Here is a 23,860-nt window from a genome sequence, read left to right as displayed (position 1 = left end):
TCGTATGCACAGAAGACAGATTTTAAAGAAGTCATCTCCACTTAGAGGTGACAGGAGTTTCTTTCTTTTCTTTTTTTTTTTTTTGTTTTCCTAGACAGGGTTTCTCTGTGTAGCTTTGTGTTTTTGTGTTTTGTTCAGCTAGGACTGAAAATGAGCTATGACTAACAAGAGGACCGGCACCAGAGTGAAACCTTCCCTTTACTGAGACAATTGATGCTGGTTAGCTCGGGCTGAAAAACCAGCTGTGGTTAATAAGGAAGCAGCATCATTGAGGGGAAGCCTCTGGGAAGTATTTCCTGCGGTCAGCCCACAGGTGTGGTCTAGGGAGGGAAAAGCTGCTGCATCCTCAAAGTTTGGTAGCTCAGCTCAGCAATGGTCTTCCACCTGGGCCTGGTTTTGAAGGTGCGAGAGGGTGAGTCACAGAGAGCAGCTGAGGGACCAGGAGGCCCGGCTGGAGTTCCTGCAGAGGCCGGGAGGCCACTGGTGAAGGTGCTGAGACTCCTTGGTAGTGGAAGCTCCAGGATTGGAGGGGTCCTGGGGAGAAGCTCAGGCTTGCCATGGCAAGGTAGGGTCAGAGTCCTGGAGAACCAGCAAAGGCTGTACTTGCGGCCTTGGGTACAGTGACGACCAGAGGCCAGGACCATTCCTGGGTCATAAGGATGCAGCAGTGTAGAGCAGAGCACACCTGAGTGTGTGAGACAAGTTTGTGTGTGCAGGTGACAGAGCCGGAGAACTCGGGGCACAAGCCCGCGGAGCCCAGAAGGTTGTGAGCTCAAGATTTCAGACATGGAGCTATTTACATTGTTGGGAGTTTGCTTTTGATCTGATCTGTTAACTGGGTACTGTTCTTCCTCTTGGAATAAGAAATCACATACGTTGTTTATCATAAGGGCCCACAATTACGAGACAAGCCATCTTGGACTTGGAAAAGTGTTAGGCATATAGACAGGGCTTTGAAGCTCTGTTTTGTGATACTAACATGAGATATTGGGGACAATGGAAAGAAAGGTTATGGGTGAATAGTGATGTGTCTGTGCCTCAACAGAGGGCTAATTGTGTGGGGTTTTTTAAAGTTTTTGTCCACTGGACACAAACTGGAGTCGCCTGGGAAGGGGGAACCTCGTCATAGATGTGGGGCATTTTCCTGACTGACTGTACTGGGAGGGCTCAGCACAGTGTCTGTGATGCTGCCCTGTGGGCAAGTGTTCCTCCGTGGTTCCTGCTCTGACTTCCCTTAGTGATGGACTGTGATTAAGCCAAGTATTTTCTTTCTCAAGTTGTTTTTGGTCATGGTGTTTATCCAGCAATGGAGATCCTTTTTCTTATTTTGAATTCACCAGATAGTAATCAAACCAGGAAGGCTTTTGCATGCCTTATGTTAAGGTTGCTGAACAACTCAGGGTCTGTTTTCACTGACCACACTGAGCTCTACAGTAATACAGGGTCTAGAGGAATGCCCCAGTAGGGTATCGAGCAGCAGGAAGCTGCACCTTTACACCGTGCTCCCACACATCACCGATGGAGCTTCCTTACCCTAAAGTACTGTTCAAAAGCTGCAGCTGTCAGCATTATTTACAGAACTGAAGTTCTGAGGGGCAAAAGTGAATTCCTGTAGAACATGAACTTCTGAAGTTGGGGCTACCCTCCTCCCCCAAACACAGCTGCCACAAGTGTGAGGCCCAACACCCAGAGCATCACTGCCCTGGCTCACCCACTCCCCACGCAGCGTGTCCACGTGGATTTCTTGGCCATGTCGACACCTTGACAGTGTGGCACTCTGAGTGTACAGGCTTATCTGTGGGAGCTGACATGGAAGTAGCCTGTCTTCGGATACCATTTCCTGCCAGCGTGAGTAGCCAGCACTCGGGAGGAGGCACCACAAGGCTGACCGACCGGGATTGCACACCAGAACACCTCCATCTGCATGGAAGGAAGCACTCAGTGCCTTTGCATGATCTCCTGCAATCGCAGTCCTGTGGGAAACGGGTTTTACTAGTTCCCACCTTACAGATGAGGAAATGGAGACTCGGAGATGTTTGTCCACGTCTCAGGAGCAGCTTGCTGACCATAGTCTCCCTGGTCTTTAGGCTGCTGCTGTTTGCCAAGAGTGACCGATGGACACCTGGCGGGTTCCAAAGAGACTACTGAGCTAGGTAAAGACAAATATTTTAATCTTTCCCCCATCTTATGCTAAGTAATACAGGCCACATATTACATTTATTTGTAGACATTTAGAAAACAAAGTGGTGGTATCTCTTTATAGATCCTATTAATAAATTTTATTTGGAACTTGTACCACAACAGTTCTAACAGCATGATTAAGGCTGCACGCCCCAGAGTGGTCACAGGTGTGTGCAGCATGGGACGAAAAGGTTGCACCTCAGAGCTGACCATGATCAAGTTAAAACACCTGACACAATCTCCGTGCTGAGAAATTTCCTTCAGGTCATGACCAGCATGAAAACAATCAGGAGAGAGACTCTGCAAACATTCTGTAAGTGTGTACAGCAATGTGCTGCAAGAGGAGTCAAAAGCAGGTTCTACTTAGTGTTAACATCAAGCCCTTAGGAGAAAAACATCTCCGTTGTCATTTATATATGCCAAGAACTATTCACACTTAGGCTGGGCAGGGCAGCCAAGGAGCTTGACGAGGCTCCGCACCTGTAAGGAATGCTTAGGTTAATACTGAAGGTCTTTCCCATCCGGTGCACATCCACCTTCTGGCCGTGAGAATCTCATTTATCAGCCATTAAATAAAACCAGGAGAAAGCAGTGCAGGTCTCTGGGAACCTCCTCCTTTCCGAAGGGAAAAGGCTCTGCCAATTCAAGTCATTCAGTCAGAAGACGAAGGAAGGAGTTAAGGCTTTGGTGACAGTTATAATCCTCTGAGAAATCACTTCCCTAAGTCAAGATAAGAGAATAGTGTTTACTTTCTCTCGACTCTCAGAACCACTGGAAATGGGAGTAGGCAACTTGCACCTGCGAGTGAGCTGGCAGGAGGAGGTCCCCCCACAGCTGTCCCAGACTGGTGCAGGGCAGTCAAGCCTGGCTCTGGTAGAAGCAGGAAGGACACCACTGTTCCGGTGGGTCTCAGTATGTTGAGGAAGCTGTGCTCACTGCATCTTCAGAGATTTTGGTGCTGGACGGGTGGATGCTTGCAAAGTACTTGACATCACTGTCTCGATCCATCTGAAGGGCCATGATTGTCTGTTCCACGGCCTCCTGATGACAGCTGGCAGAGGCTAAGAAGTATTCTGGAAATGACATGTGCAGCATGCAAGGTTAGTCTTGACATTTTGGAGCAAGTGTAGTCTCATCAGGTATAAAAAGCTCACTGTCTAATAAATAATATGCAGCTCTTTGCAAGCATAAACATAACCATCATGTGACTCAGTTTGCAAGCTCATTTGTTGCAGAAAAAAAGCACTAGAATCCAAAGAGATTGAGATTTATTGTTTTTATGATAAACAAATCTCTTGATAGTGAATAAGCTCATGCTTAGTAAAGTGACAAATGTTAGCTATTACCTCAGAAAAGGAAAACTATATGCACACTTTTTCTGGGGGGAAAAAGCACCAATTTTCTCTAGTCATTTTAAAAATGTACACAAATAGCAAAGAAAAGCAGAACTGATTTGTTCTTATTCTGTGAGGTTTATTACAAGTTTCTTCTGTACTTCAGTCATGAATTCACACACTCAACTTTATGTGGCATTTGGAGAAGGCAGTCCCAGTACCCAAGCCAACAAAACAAATCCTACAGGGTGCCTGTGTCTTCTGCCTAATGAAGGAAGGAAAGAGACGAACTTCCTTGATCGGCAGCTCACTCCAGGCAGTGTCTTCAGAGTCGTGTGTGCGTGTGCAAGCCTTGGCATATATGGAGGTCAGAGAACAACTTTTGGGAGTTGATGCTCTTTTATCCCGTGGGTAATGGGGGCTGAACTCAGGTCTTCAGGTTCGGCAGCAACCTGGGGAACTAGTCTGACTGCCTCCCATTATTCATATTATTAATACATTCATACATAGGCAAAATTCTTGTGTCTGTGTGGGTATGTACAGGTGCATGTGTGTGGAGGTCAGAAGGTGGAGCTGAATGTTTTTCCTTCATTGCATTCCACCCCTTGTATTTTGAGACAGGTTCTCACTGAACCTTAAGCTTGTCTAGACTGGGTGGACAGCAAGTTCCAGAGAACTGCCTGTCTTTACCTTGCTCATCTGCCCACACCCCGCTCTACACAGGCTCTGGAATCCAATGCAGATCCTCAGGCCTGCAGAGCAAAGCAGACTGAACCACCTCCCCAAACACCATCTTTACCAAACCTTTACAACTCTTAAGTTACAAAAACACCCTATGTCCAGGATCAAAGAAATTTCCACCACACACCAGTATCTTAAAGACCTTTTAGTGTCTGTCTGTACCCTGGAGAAAACCATCATGAACTCTTCCTCCTGTCTACACATGGCCCATCGGCCGCCACCCACCTTTCTCTAGTAGAGTCTGTCGAAGTGTTTTTGCAAGCAGCACCCTAACATTTGGAACCCTGTCGTTGGCCAAGGTCAGCAAGTGTGGCATCAGGTGCACAGCAAACTGGTCCATGGGGAGGCAGTCATCTTCAATGACAGTCTGGTGGAAAGAAGTGAGTGCCCAAACCATCATACAAGACAGAACCCCGAGTGACAACTCAAGTGTTACGGACTTTAGGGTCCGTGCTTAGACCAGGATTCCAGGTGCATGGGAACTCAGAACCCAAACCAACCATACATGTATATACACACGTTAGGTAAGATGCCATCTCATGCTTCAGTACGTTTATGACGTTCCAATCGGGAAATGCTGCCCCTGCCCTTGGTGCTGGTAAAAGCAGTCAGAACCTTTCCTTTATCTTGAGTTTCGGGCTTCTCACCAGTGACTTTGTCCCTCAGCTACCTTCACCCACTTCATGTGGGTCACTAAGAGCTCATGATCCTCCTGCATCTACTTCTCAAGTGCTGAGACTACAGGTAGTGTGCCATCCACCATGCTTGACTGCAGAGACCAAGGACAGCCAGTCTACCTTGATTTCCAACCTGCATTCTGGTGTGCACTGTGAGGTGTGTATGGAGTGCTGTGGCCCACCCGGGTATGCCAGCTGGCTGAATGAGCCAGACAGATGCCTGACTTTGAGAAGCATGCAACCTCATGACAGAGAGTGACTTCAGTTCCTTGTGACTGAGGGGGGAGGCTGGAGAGAGGTGGGACAGAGGACTTGGAGTAGGCGTGCCTGCCGGGCCTTTCTTACCTGGCAGACAAAGACAAAGGCCTGCCGACCTGACCATTTTGGACACCTGCCGAAATTCTCTACCAGCTCATTGATGAGATCGACTCCAAATGTTGGGGGTGTGGCTGTGTGGAGTTTCTTCACCATTTCACTGACCTAAAGGAAGCAGAAGGTAAGGCCAGCCTCCATCCATCAGTCCTGTGACTGGACAGCAATGATGGGAAGGAAGGCCAGCAAGATCAAACATACCAACTTGTAGGAAATCCATCGGACAGAAGAAACTTTGTCTGCACACAGATTCAGAGCAATGGGACGCAAGTAATCATAAACATCTCTGGGACTATATAATTCTAGAAGTAAAATCAGCTGTCTACAAAGATATAAATGACAAAAAAAAAATTAAAATCCAACCAAGGTTTAGAAATAAGACAACAGGCTAATTGTGCTGTACTGATCAAGTAGGCTTCTGTGCCGAGCGGCCTCTAGGCTCTCCTCGTATACACAGAAGGGGACTTGAACACGTCCAGAAGAACTGGGCTTTTTTTCTCCTGTGTTGGGGACCGACGCAGTAGATTATTTCCACTTCCAGGACCAGCATTGTATGCCAAACAAGCAGTTTCTTGTACATCTTACCCAGCATCAGGTATTTTGTTACAGCATCAACAAAATAAAAAGCATTCAGCAATGGAGATAGAGCAAAGCATTTTCCTTGTCTGTTCACTGGAACATTATGCCTGGTTTCCCCATTTCATTGGTTTAGAACTGCAATTCTCAATCTGTGGGTTTGTGACCCCTGGGGGGGGGGCGGGTAGGCCAACCCTTTCACAGGGGTTGCCTAAGACCATCCTGCATATCAGATATTTACATTACGATTCATAACAGTAGCAAAATTAGTTATGAAGCAGGAAGGAAGGTACTTCTATGGTTGGGGGTCGTTACAACACGAGGAACTGTATTAAAGGGCTGCGGCACTAGGAAGGTGAGAACCACTGCTAGATTGATCCTGCCAGTAGCATATGCTTGTCTCAAAGATTAAGCCATTCATGTCTAAGTACACACGGCTGGTACAGTGAAACTGTGAATGGCTCATTAAATCAGTTATGGTTCCTTTGGTCGCTCGCTCCTCTCCGGGAGGCTGAGACAGGAGGATCTGGGTCTGAGACTACCCAGAGGCACGAATGAGCTCCGTGGAGAACTGCAGCAATGCTTGCCCACACATGGGTCAGGACAGGACCTTATCAATCTTCAGGGCACTTGCTGTGGGCAACGGGATTCACAAGTCCTCTCCTGACATTAATTCCCACAGAGGCAAGTCCCAAGGGGACACAAGATGTCATCTCAGGGGACAGAGTGTGTGTGCCAAACAATTGAGAAAACCAGCTCAGGTTGCAGCCAGTGACCAGACAGCTCACAACCACCTGTAACTCCAGCTGGCACCCGTGTGGTGCACAGATACCACATGAAGACGAAAGGCCGACGTGCATAAAATGAAACGCTGAAATTAAGGCCGCCTTCTGATACCAAACAAACAACCTGCTACTGGAGAAAACCTGCCCAAGACTGAACACAGGCACAGACTAGGCTGGGTGCCAGGGGAGGGGACAGCCCCTGAGAAAGCCTAGATGCCAAAGGTCTGGCTAAGGCAGAGCGGGAGGAGTGGCTGTCTATGAGGACAGGGACAGCGGGGAGCTGAGGCTGGACCAGAACACTAGAAAAGTCGGCTGGCACCAGCCTAGCCTGAGCAAAGGCACCGTGCCCCGAGTGACAATGGCAGGCCACGGCACACAGACAGCACCCTGTGAACGGATGCACCAAGATGTAGAAATACCCAGCTCACTCCGGGAGCAGGCCAGGGAGGCCGGCATGATGAGAGTGATGAAGGCCCAGAACCTGAGACAAGCTCCCAGGGACACAAGGCCGGTGGAGATAAACCTACCTCTGCAGGACAGCGTGAACAGGTAAAACTTACTCTGCCAATTCTGCACGAAAACGCCAATTCCTGCTGTTATCTGTCACCAAAAACTCCTGGAGTTGATAAAGGTACTCTCTCCTCTTGTCAATGTGAAGAAGCTGCGGTAACGAAAGGGAGCACTTTCACTAACCAGGACACGGCACAGGCGCTATTTCTTTATTAGACTGAATACCACGGTGACTACAGTCAAGAAGAATGTGCGTGCAGGCACAGACACATTTGGGGGCCAGAAGAGAACATCATGGGTCATTAACTGCCCTAGTTTTTCCTTCTAGTTTGTTGATGACAGAGTCTCTCACCAAACCTGCCTTTTAGGCTAGGCCGGCTGGCCAATCACCACCTGTGACCTGCCCATCTCCATAACCCATCACACGATTACAGACGTGGGTGCCTGGAGTTTAAACTCGGTCTTTTGCTTTTACAGCAAGTACAGCGGCCATCTCCTGCCCTTGTTTTAAAATGGGTCTTGGGGGCCAGAGAGAAGACAGCTCATTGGTTAGGAGGAGTACTCAGGGCCCTGCCACGGGCCTAGGTTGTTTCCAGCAGCCACATGATGGTGACTCTGGTTCCGGGGCATCCGAGCTCCTTCTGACCACCACAGGCTCTGCACATATGTGCGGTGCACACACACATCACACTCCTTCCTCTGTGGCTGTAGGAATAATAGACTAGGGGTAAGACACCCACAGAACTCAAAGCTTGTCTCTCCAATTTCTCACTAACTCCCATGGAATGGCCAATTCTCCAGGAAACTGAGTAGACCCCATGTGAAGTGATCAACTTAATACCACAATGGAAGGTGTCAACGTCATGTTATCCCTGAGTGCAACACATTTGGAATGTGTTATGATCCAACAGAAATTTCATGGCTGTATCTCTTTAGTAAGAAACAGAAACAGCCAGGCAGTCATGGCACATGCCTTTAGTCTCAGAACTTGGGAGGCTGAAGCAGGCAAATCCTGTGAGTTCAAGGTCAGCCTAGTCTACAGAATGAGTTCCAGGACAGCCAAGGCTACACAGAGAAACTGTCTTAAAAGAAACAAAAATATTGCTAACACAGAAGAAGAAAGAAAAGCAAGAGAGAAAGAAAAAGGAATGTAGGCTTAGAGTAGACTTTCAGTACATTTTTATGCAAAAGGACTTAAAAGTTACCTTCAGAAAGTCATGCAAGTGTTTAAGAACACCTATCCTGACTTCATCAAGGTCTTTTAAAAATCCATTAAAAATTGGAACCAGATCTGCAGCTGTCAGCTGATCTCCAAGAATAACCGCAAGCTCATGGATGGAGAATGCCAACGTTCTTCGAACTTTCCACTGTAGAAATAAAAACTGTGTTAGAAATGGAAGAAACTGGAAACAACGTGATTTGTAATTTAAATGTTATTAACCTCAAAAAATTCAATCAGGGCCAGTGAGGTGGCTCAGCAGCAGGTAGATGCACTTGTGCCCAGCAAGGTGAGCTGTGTATGATTCATGGATCCCACAGTTGGCAAGAGAGCTAAATCCAGTGTCCTCTATCTACACACACACACATACACGCACAGAAACACAAAAAAAAATCATGCCTTTAACCCCAGCACTTGGGAGGCAGAGGTAGTTAGAGCTCTGTATGTAGACCAGATTGGCCTAGAATTCAGAGAGACCCAAATCACCCAGGGCTACATAGTGAGACCTTGTCTCAAAAACAAAACAACCCCCTCCCCCCTGCACCAAAACAACAAATTACATCAGAATAGAATTAGCAGATACTACTATGTCAAAAGTTGTGATGATAAACATTTCAAATCTCTTTATGGCACTTCTGTTTCCCTTTCACTTATGAAGAAAAAAAATGTTTGGGAATCACTAATAAAACTTCCCTAGTTCTTTGAACACTAGGTCCCTGATCTGTTGATGTCCACTTGTACAACATTCCCGTCTGCTGCCCTACACAATGCTTCCTTCAGAGTCTGTGCTATGTTATCTCGGATAAAACCCAAAACTTGTTTGTGCACAACTGGCGATTTGAGAAACACAAGAATAAAAGATTTCTGTGTGTGTAGCACATGTACACACACTCTAGCTCACCATATGAAAGAGACGAAGGCAGAGATGCCCTGTGGAGGACAGGGACAGAAAGAAATGGCCATGTAAGGGCACCCTAGAATTCTGCAGACTAGAGATTGAAAACTGTGGATGGGAGAATTCATGTGATGGAAAACGGGGCTCCGTGGTTCCGACCAGAGCTGCTGTTAACAAGCTTGAAGGGCCTGTGTCACAGGAGGTTTTGTCCTGCTGAGTCAACAGCACTTGAATGGGCAAAGCCACTGTACCTACTGTGTGTGGGAACTAGTCCAACAGCTGTTCTCTTCATAAGAAACGAGAACTGCACTAAAAGAACAGGCTTTTCAGTATTGGCTTTTTGGTTTTGGTTTGTTTCTTGGGATGGATAAAGGGCAAGAGGTCAAATTTTTGGCACATAGAAATCAGACTGAACAAGAGGAAATGAAGTCAAAGCCTAGAAAGAGATGTGCACACACAACCCCCTAGGTCAAGAATTTAACCCATGTGCTCTGGGCACCCAAGCACCAAAACTTAGGTCTAGTATACAGTTCTATTAAGGTGTGAAAAATCAAGTTAGTGTAAGAACCAAGGCAGCAGAGAACTTTGAGGGGGAGGTGCCATCCGTTAGTCTCAAGTGAATCTGCTATAGAGTAGACAACACACGTCTGACTAGGAGATGAGCTCCTACTGCTTTAGGCCTTTGTGGGTGGAACACAAGCCCATGCTAGGACGACACACAATTCTTGAGACTTGGGAAGCCAAGCACGACACCACCTCCACTCTCACACACTCACTCTCAGTCACACTCACTCACCTGCATGTCTGATGCCAGGGTCTCGTACGTCTCTCTCAAGCAGTGCCAGTTCTGCCTGCCGAGAGTCAGGGCCACACCTGGCAGACTGTACGCACAGTGCTTCGCGATCTCGGTGTCAACTGTCTGTGCTCGGGAGGGGTCGGTCATTGACAAGTACTGGTCTAACAGTGCCTGTGGTACCACATCCTACAGAGAAGAGAGGTGACAGCACGTTTGAACACTTAGATACGTTTCCAGCAGGTCAGACAGAAATGTGACAGGTCAACTTTGAAATATAGCAATATTAATGTCAAAAAATGAAATATGTAGTGACCGAGATTAAGAACTATGATCCATGAGGTTGAGGAGCCAGCTAAGCTGGTAAAATGCTGAGGAGATGGAAGGGAAGGATTCCTGCAGCTTGCTGGCCGGATTGCTGAGCTCCAGGTTCAGCAAAAGGCCTTGTCTCAAAAAATAAAGTTGAGGGGCTGGAGAGATGGCCCAGTGGTTAAAGGCACTGGTTGCTCTTGCAGGACCCGGGCTCAGATCCCAGCACCCACATGGTGACTCACAAACACGTATAACTTCAGCTTCAGGGATCAGATGTCCTCTTCTGGGCTCCTTGGGCACCAGGCACACACATGGTGCGCACATGGACATGCAGGCAAAACACCCATACACGTGAAATAATAAAATAAAAAGGCTGGGAGTGGCTGAGAAGATACCAACATTAGCCTGTGACCTCCATACACATGCACACAAACACCACATGTCACAAACATACACCCCCAAAAAGGGCAAATGTACATATGTATGCACACACATACAAACAGGCAAGCTTAAAACAGGTTAAAGCCAGAGTTAATTACTAAGTTGAAAAGTCACATCACAAGCAAGGCTGTGGCAGCTTATGAGCTTCTGCCGTGACCACATGATTCCCAACATGCTTCCTAGCAAGGGCATGGCACTGTATGCCTGTAATTGACAACTCCGGAGGCTGAGGCAGGAGAATCAATTCTGAAGCCAGCCTGGGCTATATGTATGTACCAGAACTATATCCAAATAAACGGAAAAATGTTAAAGCCACATTCCTTCTATGGAAATTTTAAGACCTATTGGAGCAGGTACCTATGGAGACTGGGTGGCACTGCAGGGGCCCATGGGCACCTATGGAGACTGGGTGGTACTGAGGGACCCACGGGCACCTATGGAGACTGGGTGGCACTGCAGGGGCCCACGGGCACCTATGGAGACTGGGTGGCACTGCAGGGGCCCACGGGCACCTATGGACACTGGGTGGCACCGTCATGCTGGGGTTCCAACCTGCTCCCGGGAAGACTGCTAAGGTCCATTTCCACTCAGGAAAGAAGGACAAGGCGAGACACACCCTGTATTTACACATCTGTGATGTTATGAGGTGTAAGTATGAGGGTAGCCTGGGCTATACAGTGAGAGTCTGACTACAGAACCAAAACAAAGCAAGGCCAATGAAATCTCTAGAGCTGGAATGCAACTTAGTATCAATAATAGTTCCTATTGGCTCTGGGCAGATCTTCCCATTCAATCTCCTCCATGGAAATAGACTGTGTAATTCTTAGCAACTCAGCCATGAGGAAACACCTAAGGAGCAGGAGATGATTGTATTTATCTCAAGATAAAAAGGGCACAGACCTTCGTTTCTACACCCCTACGAACACCAGAACTTAGCAAGAGATGTGACCGGGGAAATACATGCTTTGTGTTAGCTCTGCCAGTCACACGTGATGGACAGCACCCATCACACAGGAAGACGAGGGAGGTCAGAAGCGGGCAGGAGGTGGGTAAGAGCTCAACAGCACACGTCTGCCACTCACTTGCACTTTGGATCTCCTCTCTTCATCAGGGCTGAAGCCACCACTGGCGATCACGTCCGAACCTCCATGGACATAGTGAGGAGTGGCGTCCATACTCTGTTAGGAGAAAAATCTACTTCAAGAACTGCCCTGCCCGGAACCTTCCTCTCTCACTAACCTCTCTTACTAGGTTACTTACCACTCACAACTGTCAAAAGATATGGTACAGAGAAATTCTTTAGGCTTTACATGTTTATAAACGTGCTTAAGGCCTCCTAAGAAGTCCTCTGCTTTAAACCAAGCTTGTGGAATACCTGTTAAAAGTGCACCAATGAGCTTTAGAGAAATCAAAGTTTATAGAGCTCAATGGTCAAGAGCACTTATTCCTCCAGAGGATCTGGATTCAATCCCCAGCACCCACGTGGTGACTCACAACCCTCTGTAACTCCAGTTCTAGGAGATCCGATGCCCTCTTCTGACCCCTGTGGACACCAGGCATGCACATGGTGCACACATATACAAGCAGGCAGAACACTCATACACATTAAATAAATCTAAAAAGATAATTTATAAGAAAGGAAAAATTAATCAGCTCATTTATATTGGGAGGGTTCTTTCAGTCTATTATTTTTATTCATGGTTTTTAATAACTGACTTTAGCAGTAGCTGCTTTTAACAGCTACACCCCGACACAAACAAACACAAAACCCGCTCTATAATGCATATGTATCACAGCAGTCGAATCTCCACTACATGGTCAGGGTTTCTCTCCAAAGCACAAGTACGGTACATATTTCCAACTGCATCAGATGCCATCAACACAACCGGAAATGCACTAAAGCGCTAAGGACTCACTCGCCCCCCTGCCCCTGTGCGACACCTGGAGGGCTAACACTTAAGCTGCTGGGGTTGCACACTGCATTCTGGCAATGAGTGCCGCTCCTTCTCTGTGTCTATAAACAAGAGAGGAGAAACAGGCGACCTGACTCTGGCCTGAGGGAAATGCAGGACACCAGGGCAGGATCATGTGAACAGCTACATGGATGCAGCAAAGACGATGCTAGAACAGTACCCACCCTCACACTCGAGTCCAGACAATGCCACAGCCCTCCGCAACATGGCCTCAAGTCCCGATCTTCCGCTCAGAATACTGTGTTGCTTGCTGCAGTGAAATGGTCCGATCAGAAACAAAGCACCTCTCCAAAAAGAAAAGGGAAGAGTTAATTATTCTTGATAAAGGGCTTTGTTTCCAGTAAGACTATTTCACTGCAGTGAGCTACATTAACATCCACTCGACTGAAATGGTCGTAGAGACAGGACTGGGACGGGCTGTTTTGAGCCTTTAAAATGACACTGAGGTCACAAGGACAGGATGTGGTGAGAATAATTACTTTTACTTTATGCCAAAGAAAAAGCCAGAAAATGAACCACAAACTAGAACTCACTAACTAGACGTTGGTCACAACTGTCCCCAAGCAGACTGCATGTTCACACAGCTCACTTTGAATACCACGAGCCACTTACCTCCTCGGCAGCGCTGATTAAAGGCACACAAGTGTCCTGGTCCGCGTGACAGTCTGGCAGCTCATCTTGGGGCTCACTGCGGTGTTCCCCACTGCTGGCCTCTTCGTGGGCGTCCAGGCTGGAAGCTCGCAGTGCTGCTGATAACACCTCCACCTGTGCTGTGGGCAAAGGAGACCGTGAGGGGGGGAGCAGCGACCCGGGCCGGTCTATGCCGCCACACTGGCCTGCGCCGCCACGCCGGCTGGCCTGCTTCTCTGTTACCGTGCACCGTGGCTTCTGACGCTGCCGTCAAAAAGCCGAGGAAACTCTACTGTGGCAGATCGTTGGTCCGTGAAGAGCACAAGCAAAAAACCGTGGGCATTATGCTTGCTGTCAAGCTGCTGGAGGCCCCTCCAGGTTACCACGGGGGTCAGTTTTGGTAGTTTACAGACCAAGCTGACCAGTCCTACTCATTAACCTACTCTAGCAGAAAGGCAGGTACACAAGCCTGCCAACCTAAAGGGATAGCAAACATTCCTTTTATCCCAGTCACTATGCCTTTGATACTGAAATTACTACAGTTTGTTCCAAACACTGGGATCCGAAGAATTTGACTTGAACAAAGCCAAAACAACTTAGCAAAGCACTAGTCACCAAAGCTGACAATTAATATTGCTTTCCTTATATAGAAAATTCAAATTAAAAAGGAATTCTTGGGGCTGGAGAGATGGCTCAGTGGGTAAGAGCACTGACTGCTCTTCCAGAGGTCCCAGGTTCAAATCCCAGCACCCATATGGCAGCTCACACCTGACTTTAACGCCAACATCTGACACCCTGACAAAGACACACATGCAGGCAAAATACCAATGCAAATAAAAAAATTAATAAAAAAAAAAAAAGGAATTCTCTTCCTCACCCAATAAATGAGAAATTTACACACACACAGAGCTAACATTTATTTCAAGCAACATTCCCCTTGCACATATAAAATATGACATTTAAAATTCAAATTTATTGCTTAAAACAACCTATGCGTATGTGATAGCATTTATAGAATTTCCTGCCTTGGACAGAGATGTTTCTTTTTGCAGAGGTCAAATGCCAACTCTCGTGGCTGCTGGCCGCTCAGCCTTACACTGGCCATTTATGCTAGCCTCCCACACCAGGGCAGGGGTGTGAGGAGCCAAAGGACAGGGAAGGGTGCTATGGAACAGTCACCCAGATACGGATGGCTACTGTAACTGAACACAGCAGGGACCCTGAACATTCCATCATGGACAGAAGGATGCTCATGAGACCACACCTCTCCTGGACGAGGGTTGTCATCTTTCGTTAATGGTGGGGCCGCTGGGGGACTAGGTGGAAAGACAGGGTACAGGGGGACCAGTAAGGGGGACAGTAGGCAGTAATGGGGTGTGGTGAATATAATCACAATGTTGTATATATGTAAGAAACTGCCAAAAAATATAAAGCTTTAAAAAGACGACATCTTTCCCGCCCTGGGCTACATGGACAAACAGCAAGTTCGAGAAGCAGGTACCACATAAAGGACCTAGAAAGAGTGATGAGCCTTAGGGCAGACCACTTGGCCTGTGAGCTGAGCTGACCCGGCTTACTAGCCCGCTCTTATTCTTCTTAATAAACTATATTTCTACTTGGGGGTGGGCGGGCTGGGGTGGGGGGCACTCCTCTAAATGCATTAAGCCCCCGGCCATGGACACACAAGACTTCTATTATCAGTGGGTCATCAGTACCTAAATAAAGCCAATGGTGGTGTTTATTCATGGGCAGTCTGGCGATTTTCATTGTTCTCAAAAATTCAGCTATAATTTGTAATTATTACAATCACTTTAGTTCTCTTTGGGGTCTTTCAAATCTCCAAAGCTGAAGAGAACTGTGCTCGAAGCTGACTGTGCAAATGTCATGTGTAAACTGGTTTATGCCACTGAAGCGCACGTGGGGATGTGATCGCAAACCAAACCTGTAATTGCTGCTGGAGAAGAAACTATTGACTCAGAGCATTAAAACACAGGGAGGCCCCTGGTCTCTAGTGGTCTACCTGAAGGCCTATGTGCCTCCAGACAGGACTGCAGATCAACAGCCACCTCCTAGAAGGGGGTCTTCTACCCTCTCTGTGTCTGCCCTGCAGGATCTGTTCTGTCGACCTTTCTTTGGGAACCTACTGTGCCCACAGCTAACAAAGGGGTTTTCCCTTTTCCTATTGTAGTCTAATGTAAGCTTTGAACTTATGACCAAAAATCCAAGGAGGAAAAAGAACACCAATGACCATGGGAGGATTCAGACTGCACCTAACAAAGCTGTCTTGTTCCCATGACGACTCCTACGAGAAGACAAGGGAACAAGTGCAGCTGGGACCTGGTGTGCACATGGCAACTCCCTCAGAGCAGCCAGCATGCTTCCTCCCTACTGTCTTACTGTCCAGAGACTTTGTTTACAAGGCAGCATGGCATCCGCCTCCTCAGCTCATCAGACCTGTTTCTAGTTGGGGGTCAAGAGTCTGCCTTTAAAAAGGCACAGATGCTTCCTGACTAATTAAAGGGAATCACTGCTCTACAGCACAGCATTAGAAGCCAGGTGGTGGCTCACGCCTTTAATCCCAGGACTCGGGAGGCAGAGGCAGGCGGATCTCTGTGAGTTCGAGGCCAGCCTGGGCTACAGAGTTAGTTCCAGGACAGCCAGGACTGTTGCACAGAGACACCGTCTCTAAAAACCAAAAAAAATAAAATAAAACAAAATGCTAGGGGCTGGGGAGAGATGGCTCAGCTGTTAAGAGCACTGACTGCTCTTTCAGAGGACCTGAGTTTAATTCCCAGCAACCATGTGGTGTCTCACAACCATCTATAGAGACATCTGATGCCCTCATACTCATACACATAAAATAAATAAATAAATCTTAGAAGAAGTGGGAAGCAACAAAGATATTAAACACTTGACTGTCACTGGTGTGGACATGCCGAGTCTCTTCTCCTCTGGGGCTGAGGAGAAGAGAAGGGAAGAAGGGACAGTAAGGTACGGGGCTCTGCTGAAAACCCTGGCTCATCAACCCTCAGGAGTACTCTATCACTGAGCTGTCTTAAGATGCAGGAGAGGGCAGGGGTGTTCTCACCTCAACTGCAGCACCAGTCACTTGGCTAGTTAGTTCTCAGATCTCACAGGACTGTTCACTCAAAAGGGCGATGACTTCTATTGGTAGGAGCTGCACCCCAGTGAGTCTTAAAGATTAAGGTCAGAACTAGACATAATGGTGTGCAAAATAAGCCAAACTCAGACAAATATAGTAAGTTCTGTCATTTGTGGGACCTAGATTTAAAAGTATATCTATCACCGGGCGGTGGTGGTGCACGCCTTTAATTCCAGCATTTGGGAGGTAGAGCCAGGCGGATCTCTGTGAGTTCGAGGCCAGCCTGGGCTACCAAGTGAGTTCCAGGAAAGGCGCAAAGCTACACAGAGAAACCCTGTCTCGAAAGAAAAAAAAAAAAGTATATCTATCTATACAGATAGATATTTTAAAGTCAGTCAATCTAAAGTAATATTAATGATCAAAGATGTAGTAAAATTTAATTCTTTCCAGATATAAAATTACAACAGATCTTTACAAATCACAATAAATGGAAGCAAATGAAGATGCCTGCTACCTTACCAGGCAGGTGGGAGTTTTAAGAGTTGAAACAAGGTTTAGCTGGGTGTACTGTCTCACACCTCTAATCCCTGTTCTCAGGATAAGGCAGGAAGATTGCTGCAAGCTTGGGCTAACCTGGGCTACAGAATGAGAGCACATCTTCCCCATAAAGAAACCCAAAGAAAGGTTTTTGTTTTAAAAGGATTACTTAAGATTTTACTTTATTTGCATTAAAATGGGGGATTTCTCAATACTGAGCAAACTGATAGTTTAGAAATTTTAGTTTTTGTAACATTGGGGAAAAATCCAAAAAGTGATATTGGATCTTAAGATTTGCAGTTATGGGATTTACAATTTTTTGTTGCTGTTTTGTTTTGTTTCCTTAAGACAAGTTCTCCCTTGCTGGCCTAGAACTCACAGAGAGATCTGTCTTTGCCTCCTAATGCTGGGATTAAAGTTGTGTGCCATCATGCTTACACTTCAGAACATTTCAGTGGACAGCCACAAGTCACCAAGGGGCATGAGAACACACCATCTTAACTGTGTCTGGCTCCACAACTCTAACAAGGAGAGCTTTGTAACATCCCATTTCCCACTCTTAAGGACTTACTACATCTTCCACTGGGTATGAGGCAACGTTTTATTTAGAACTGACAATCATTAAAACTGTTGTTCACAATGAAGGGGAGGAACCTTGAGGTGAATGAAAGCCTTCTAGCCTCAGGACACAGGGGTCCTGGGTGGACAGGCCAGTTACAGGAGGCACAGACAGACTGGGACTGTGAAAGCTGAGTGGAGCCAGGAGCCAGAAGCCATGCAGTTTCTGTTTGCCGGCTGTAAGAAGGTCTCTTTTGAGAGGACTCTGCACCAGCCAGCTAACAGCTTTAGCCCTGGAGCAAACCACCTTAGGGGAAGGCTACGGCAGCGGAGAGTGAAAGTGTCAGAGATGCTTGTTTGAACTGAATTGCTGATTCAGGGGAACTGCAAAAAGTTTTTGGTTGTGGGTTTCTTCGTATTTGGAACTTTCAGAAAGCTTTCAGTGGAACTTTAAGACTGGTATCAGAAATGATTTTTGGGAGCTGGAGAGATAGATGGCTCAGAGGTTAAGAGCCCTGGCTGCTCTTCCAGAGGTCTTGAGTTCAATTCCTAGCAACCACATGGTGGCTCACAATGATCTGTAATGCGAAAGAAATGATTTTTTGAACTTTTCAGACTTAAGCAATGGGATGGACAGGATGATTCAACTGTAGTGGGACAATTATGACTTATGCATATAGACTATCAACTGTGATGACTTATGAACTGTTTTGTGTATGCACATAAACTTTATTAACTGGTGATTCACGAACTGTTTTGTGTGAAAAAAAAATGGAACTGTCTTTTTTGTGTAGAAATGGAGAAATTTGTTTTTTTTCTACCCAGGCTCAAGATGCAGTTTTAAAAAATTGTAAAGAAAAGGGGGGAGTTAATATTCCTCAGTCTCTTTAATTTAAAAAAAATTTTTTTTCTTGTGGATTAATGTTAATTTGTATTAATGTACCCTATGTTTTGTATAGTTCTATTAAGAAGTTGCTTTTGAGCCAGGTGGCGGTGGTGGCAGCAGTGGCGGCGGACGCCTTTAATCCCAGCACTCGGGAGGCAGAGGCAGGCAGATCTCTGTGAGTTCGAGGCCAGCCTGGTCTCCAAAGCGAATTCCAGGGGGGGAAAAAAAAGAAGTTGCTTTTGGATGTTTGTTAAAGTTTATGAAGTGTAAAGAGTTTGCTTTTGGATATAAGTTTGTAAGAATTGTAATTGTGTATGTTAGAATTATGTCAACCTGTTGATGTTGATGAACCATGGTATGGTGATGCTAAGTAGTTACTTAGGTTTGATACAGTTGCATCATGAGTTTATTGATTTTTAAAAAAGGACTTGGTGCAGCTAAAGCTGCTATAGATATCTTACACCCATTCCAAAAGGCCATTCTAGCTTTATCATCCTCTACTCCTTTACTAGGAGGCCTAGCAGCCATAAGGAGCAGGAGTATTGCGAGAATTATTCCAGCAATTTGCAAGTTCTTAGTGGAAGAGTGGCTTCTGAGCTGCATAGAGTTAAACTCTGCACCCTCTTCTGCCAGAGGCTGGTAGTCAGAGATGGGTAAGTCCTTCTTGCTAGCTGTCAACCTAAGACAGAGTACAGTTGGTGCAAAGTGTATCTCGATGATGGGTAAGGCTGTCTAGTGAAGAAGGTAATAGTCCGTCTGAGGAGTCTTGAGGGGCCCTTTATATTATTATTATTATTAAGAAGGGGAGGGTTGGGGATTTAGCTCAGTGGTAGAGTGCTTGCCTATCAAGTGCAAGGTCCTGGGTTTGGTCCTCAGCTCTGGAAAGAGAAAAAAAGAAAAAAACGAAAAAGAGAAAAAGAAAAAAAAAAGGAAAAGAAAAAAGGAAAAAAAAGAAGGGGGACCTATGGGAGCCCACAGAGGCTTCCTAGTGAGAACTTACTCAGGGTCAGAGAATCTGAGCTTGCTTTACCCAACAAGGCTGTATAAGGAGATGATTTTACCACAGGTGTGTTCACCAGGTGTTTGAAAGTGTCTGTACTTGGCTGTACAGTGTGCTTTGATCTTGCAAGGGGGAGGTCATTTGCCTCTCCCCTTGGCATGTTATAAAAAGCCCTTTTCAATAAAGGATGAGGCTGTTGGTATTGACCCAGGCCCTCCTGAAGCGATCCTGTGTCTCTTTCTTCTCATTGTCTAGGTCTCTTTTTCTATCTGATATTTCCTCATTCCTCTCTTCTCCACCTAAGAACCCTTCTAAAGTTGGGAGCTGGACCCCCACAGGAAGACATGAGCCATGCATGTATAATCCCCAAAACAAAATAAACAAAACACAAAAGTGAAAAATAAGTCATTCTTGTCAAAGTCTACAGCTCCTAAAACAACATATATGTGGGAAAATAGAAACCTATGCCAACCATATAGACTATACTTCTTCCTTTAAAATGAGACCCAAGCATGGCAGTGGTGGTGCACACCTTTAATCCAGCACTCTGGAGGCAGAGGCAGGTAGATCTCTGAGGTCAGTCTGGTCTACAGAGTGAGTTCCAGGACAGCCAGGGCTACAACAGAGAAACCCTGTCTTCTATATACACATATACAATATACACTTCAAAATGTGAAACACTGAATAACTGCAAAAAAGTAATTTCTGAATTAACACATTTATACAATAAACTATAGAAAGGACCCAACATAATTTCCTACAAATCATATTAGTGATGTTAGAATGTATTTTTTAATCACCTTTAGAATAAAGAAAGAATATAATGGACTCTTCCATACCTTTAACATCTGGGTCATCCATGTGTGGCTCTAGGTTCTCTATCATTTCTTCTAGTTCCTTCCTAGTAGCCATGGTGATATTAGGAGAACCTGGTCCAGGGACTCCAGATGCATCTCCTGATCCCTCTGGGCTGAGTGGCTCCCCAGAGTCCTGTTGGAGCTCTTTATCAAGATCTATTTCAAGTATAGGAGTCCTCCAGAAATGGAAGGAGTTGAACAATTCCTGATCTAAGAGAGTGGAATCTGGGGAGCTGGTGTCAACCTCTGGCCGGAAGGCAGACTTGCAGTTAGCAGGCTTTTTATCATTCTCATCGATAGCTGCTTCCTGATGAGACTCTGAGGACAAAGTACAGAGTGAGGAGCTGTCCTCTGGAACACTTATGTCACCTGCAGAGTTCCCAAAAGTCTCAGCAGCACAGTCTTGGAGTGCACTCTCCGGGCCCGCACTGAAGTCTGCAGGAGCATCATCCTCTGGCCCGATCTGCTCCTCTTCCTCAGCATCATGATCGGTGATCCTTTGATTCATTTGGGGGGAAAAAAAAACATGGAATCACAGAAATAATTACTGGGGAAAATAACGAGAAGTGTGATATACAGCATTTAGACTGGCTTAAGTGCTTTTGAGTACAGATTATCCACAGGAACTGAATAACAGTCTTATATGTTACACACCGCTTCTTCCCATGAGCTGTTCTGCATTCAGAGATGTAAACACCTGTCAAACTTGTCTAAACAGTCAAGCATTATTAACAGCTGCAGATGGTGACACTTAAGAATCCTGGATGCTACAATCCTACTGTACTATCAGAACCAGCAGGAAGCAATCAATACAGTGGAGTCTAAGATACATACAAATATGAAATTATTTATTGGGGGTTATTTGTATTGCCACTGTTCCAATGACAAGTGAAAGCTGAGAATCAAAACATTTTTGTTTATAAAAGAGGGATAAGAAAAAAAACCTTGAGAGGGCAGGAGAGAAGATACTTATTAACTATCTCATAAAATATATTAAAATCTACTTAAGTGTAAATAAAGGATTACTTTTATTTCTTCATCTCTCATGCTACTTCAAAAACCGATTTTTCCAAAAGGAAATCATGATGTACCAGATAAGGACAAACAGTGCAAGCTCCTGATGAATGTCGTTCTGGCTAATGCCATCTGTCACCTCAACTACAGCTTCAGCCTTACTATTCCTCTCCTATCTTTTATTAACAGGTAGTGACTGGGCACCTACTAGGATCCAGGAATCAATCTGGTTTCAGAACTTGGTGTGTAGGGCTAGGTAAAGTGCCTGCTGTGCAAATGTGAGACCCAAGTTCAATCCCCCAGTACCACCGCTGAAGAAGCCAAGAGGAGCCACACACCTATAACCCCCAGTACTGGGGGATGGGACAAAAGCCGTCTGGGGCTTGCTCGTCTCCTAGCATGGCTGAACGGACAAGCTCCAGGTTCAGAAGAGACCCTGTCTCAACAAACAGGGGGGAAAACCGAGAAAGGTGCCTAAAGTGGCCTCTGTCTGGCTTTTACACACACACACACACACACACCGTCAAGCACATACACAAATAAATAACAATAAACAAAAGGAAACAAGCTGTTGTGGTGGTGCACACCAGTAAACCCAGCCCTTGAGAGACTGATGCTGGAGGATCAACAATTTGAAAGCAACCTGGCCCCACATAGCTAAAAAACAAAACAAAAATCCTCATCAAACCCCTAAAACTGGATGTAAGTTGTAGCTCTTACCCTTGACATTATATTACAGATAAACAAATAGTAAACTCCAAAAGCAAATTACCACCCATAACAAATGCAGTCAGAAGTGGTGGCTTACACATTTAGTCCCAACAGAGGAAGTAAGAGGCAGGGGGACCTCTGTGAGTTCCAGGACAGCCAGGCTATACAGGGAGACAGTGTCTGAAAAAATAAATGTCTACCCCACCCCCAAATTAGCAAGTGACTCCAAGCAACGCAGTATGCACATCGAGCAAAGGATGCAGGGAAGCAAGTGGGACCACAGGCCTAGGAGGAAATGATGTGACTTATTTGGAAGAACCAGAAAGAGGCAAGTGGAAGAAAAATATTCAAGAAGAAATAGCAATCAAAAGGCAAGTGCTGACATAAGAGACAGCAAAATCAGAGTGCAACCGTGGCTTTCTGGAGCTGAGGGGACGGCCAACAGACGGGTGAGACGGATGACAGTCTTTGAAGAGCCACACTGCATCTCAGCCAGATACTTCGGAGTTTCTCCCGTGGGCTCTCAGAAATAATGAAGCAACTGAAAACCTATCAGCTAGATCTATCTGCTTTTCCCAAGACCTTCCTTTGTAGCAGCAGTGCAGAAAACCAACTGGAGAGAAAGCAGGAATGTCAACAACAGAGATGGTGCCCGCAGGCTGCAGGGGCACATCTGACCAGTGATCCAAAGCAGCAGTATACAGCCACTCTTTCATGCTGGCAGTCAGAAACAAAGGAAGAACCTGGTGATACCCAGATTCTGGCTAGGGCACCTGAACAGACGCCTATGACACTAATTAGAAGTTAACAACCTGCTGGACGTGGTGGCACATACCTTTAATCCCAGAGGCAGGTGGATCTCCGTGAGTTCCAGGCCAGCCTGGTCTACAGAACTAAGCTATATTCACCTCTAAGATATGTGCATATAAGAACACCAGAGGTAGATCAGCAGTTTCTCTCAGAAAGAACCCTAAGGGGGCCGGGTATGGTGGTGCCAGCCTGTAAGCCCAGTACTTGGCAGGTAGGAGCAGGAAGATCAGGAGTTCAAGACCAGCACTGGCTTCATGAAACCCTCTCAGCCTTGCTTCCTACTCCCATGTACATAACTGATACCCTCAGGCTTCCTTAGCAGAGGCCATGGAGCCCGGCAAACCTAGTACAATTACTTCAAAGAGAAACTGACTCACAGAACATCTGGTTAAAGAGAACCAAGCCAACCCAAAGCAAACCCCAGGGCACAACTGCCAAGAACTACCCCAGGAAGTAATCAAATGAAGTTCTGATGTTAGCTGAGTATATAAATCCAAAGATGAAATGCTCTTAACTTCCTCGGAGAGTTAGGTTATGATTCTGGGCGGTATGGGTATGGAGAGAGTGGATACACTGACAGGATTTTATTAGCAGACAATACATATGGAATGAACTGGCTCCTGACAGAGCAGTTGGCAGAAAAGGCAGGGGAGCCCAAAGAGCAGCATGGTGCATGCAGAACAGAGAACAATGCAACTGTTTCAACGGATACAGGAGTGTCCATTTTGCATACTTACTTTGTTCTGATAGGAATCAAATCCAGGGCACATTCTAGGCAAGTGCTCCATCACTGAGCTATAGCCCCAGACCTTAGTATTTTAAACTATAACTTTACAAAGCAAATCTCGAAGCTGTACTCTGTCTCTGAAAGTAGAAGTACTGATAGCCTGACAGATCAGATAAAGACAAGATGTCCATAATAAATCTTTCTAAGAATGCTAAGTG

General features: G+C 46.0%; 1 protein-coding gene across 13 annotated transcripts in view; it reads right to left on the bottom strand.

Moving 5' to 3' along the window:
* Positions 1 to 2,256: 2,256 nt before the first annotated feature.
* Positions 2,257 to 23,860, bottom strand: part of Ppp4r1 (protein phosphatase 4 regulatory subunit 1) — a 56,564-nt gene continuing 34,960 nt past the window's right edge. For all 13 annotated transcript variants that reach the window (XM_076549768.1, XM_076549766.1, XM_076549765.1 and 10 more), the window contains 10 exons: positions 20,363 to 20,877; positions 13,422 to 13,579; positions 11,919 to 12,014; positions 10,087 to 10,272; positions 8,382 to 8,543; positions 7,227 to 7,327; positions 5,507 to 5,627; positions 5,279 to 5,413; positions 4,482 to 4,623; positions 2,257 to 3,254 (listed from right to left, as the gene is read on the bottom strand). In XM_076549768.1, the coding sequence (XP_076405883.1) occupies positions 3,091 to 3,254; positions 4,482 to 4,623; positions 5,279 to 5,413; positions 5,507 to 5,627; positions 7,227 to 7,327; positions 8,382 to 8,543; positions 10,087 to 10,272; positions 11,919 to 12,014; positions 13,422 to 13,579; positions 20,363 to 20,877 (1,780 nt within the window). In that variant the 3' untranslated portion in view covers positions 2,257 to 3,090. The remainder of the gene's footprint in view (positions 3,255 to 4,481; positions 4,624 to 5,278; positions 5,414 to 5,506; positions 5,628 to 7,226; positions 7,328 to 8,381; positions 8,544 to 10,086; positions 10,273 to 11,918; positions 12,015 to 13,421; positions 13,580 to 20,362; positions 20,878 to 23,860) is intronic.

The sequence above is a fragment of the Peromyscus maniculatus genome, chromosome 13 (genome assembly GCF_049852395.1).
Source record: "Peromyscus maniculatus bairdii isolate BWxNUB_F1_BW_parent chromosome 13, HU_Pman_BW_mat_3.1, whole genome shotgun sequence".
Taxonomy (NCBI): domain Eukaryota; kingdom Metazoa; phylum Chordata; class Mammalia; order Rodentia; family Cricetidae; genus Peromyscus; species Peromyscus maniculatus.
Note: the sequence above shows the minus strand (reverse complement) of the source record. Positions and strands in the feature narration are given on the sequence as shown.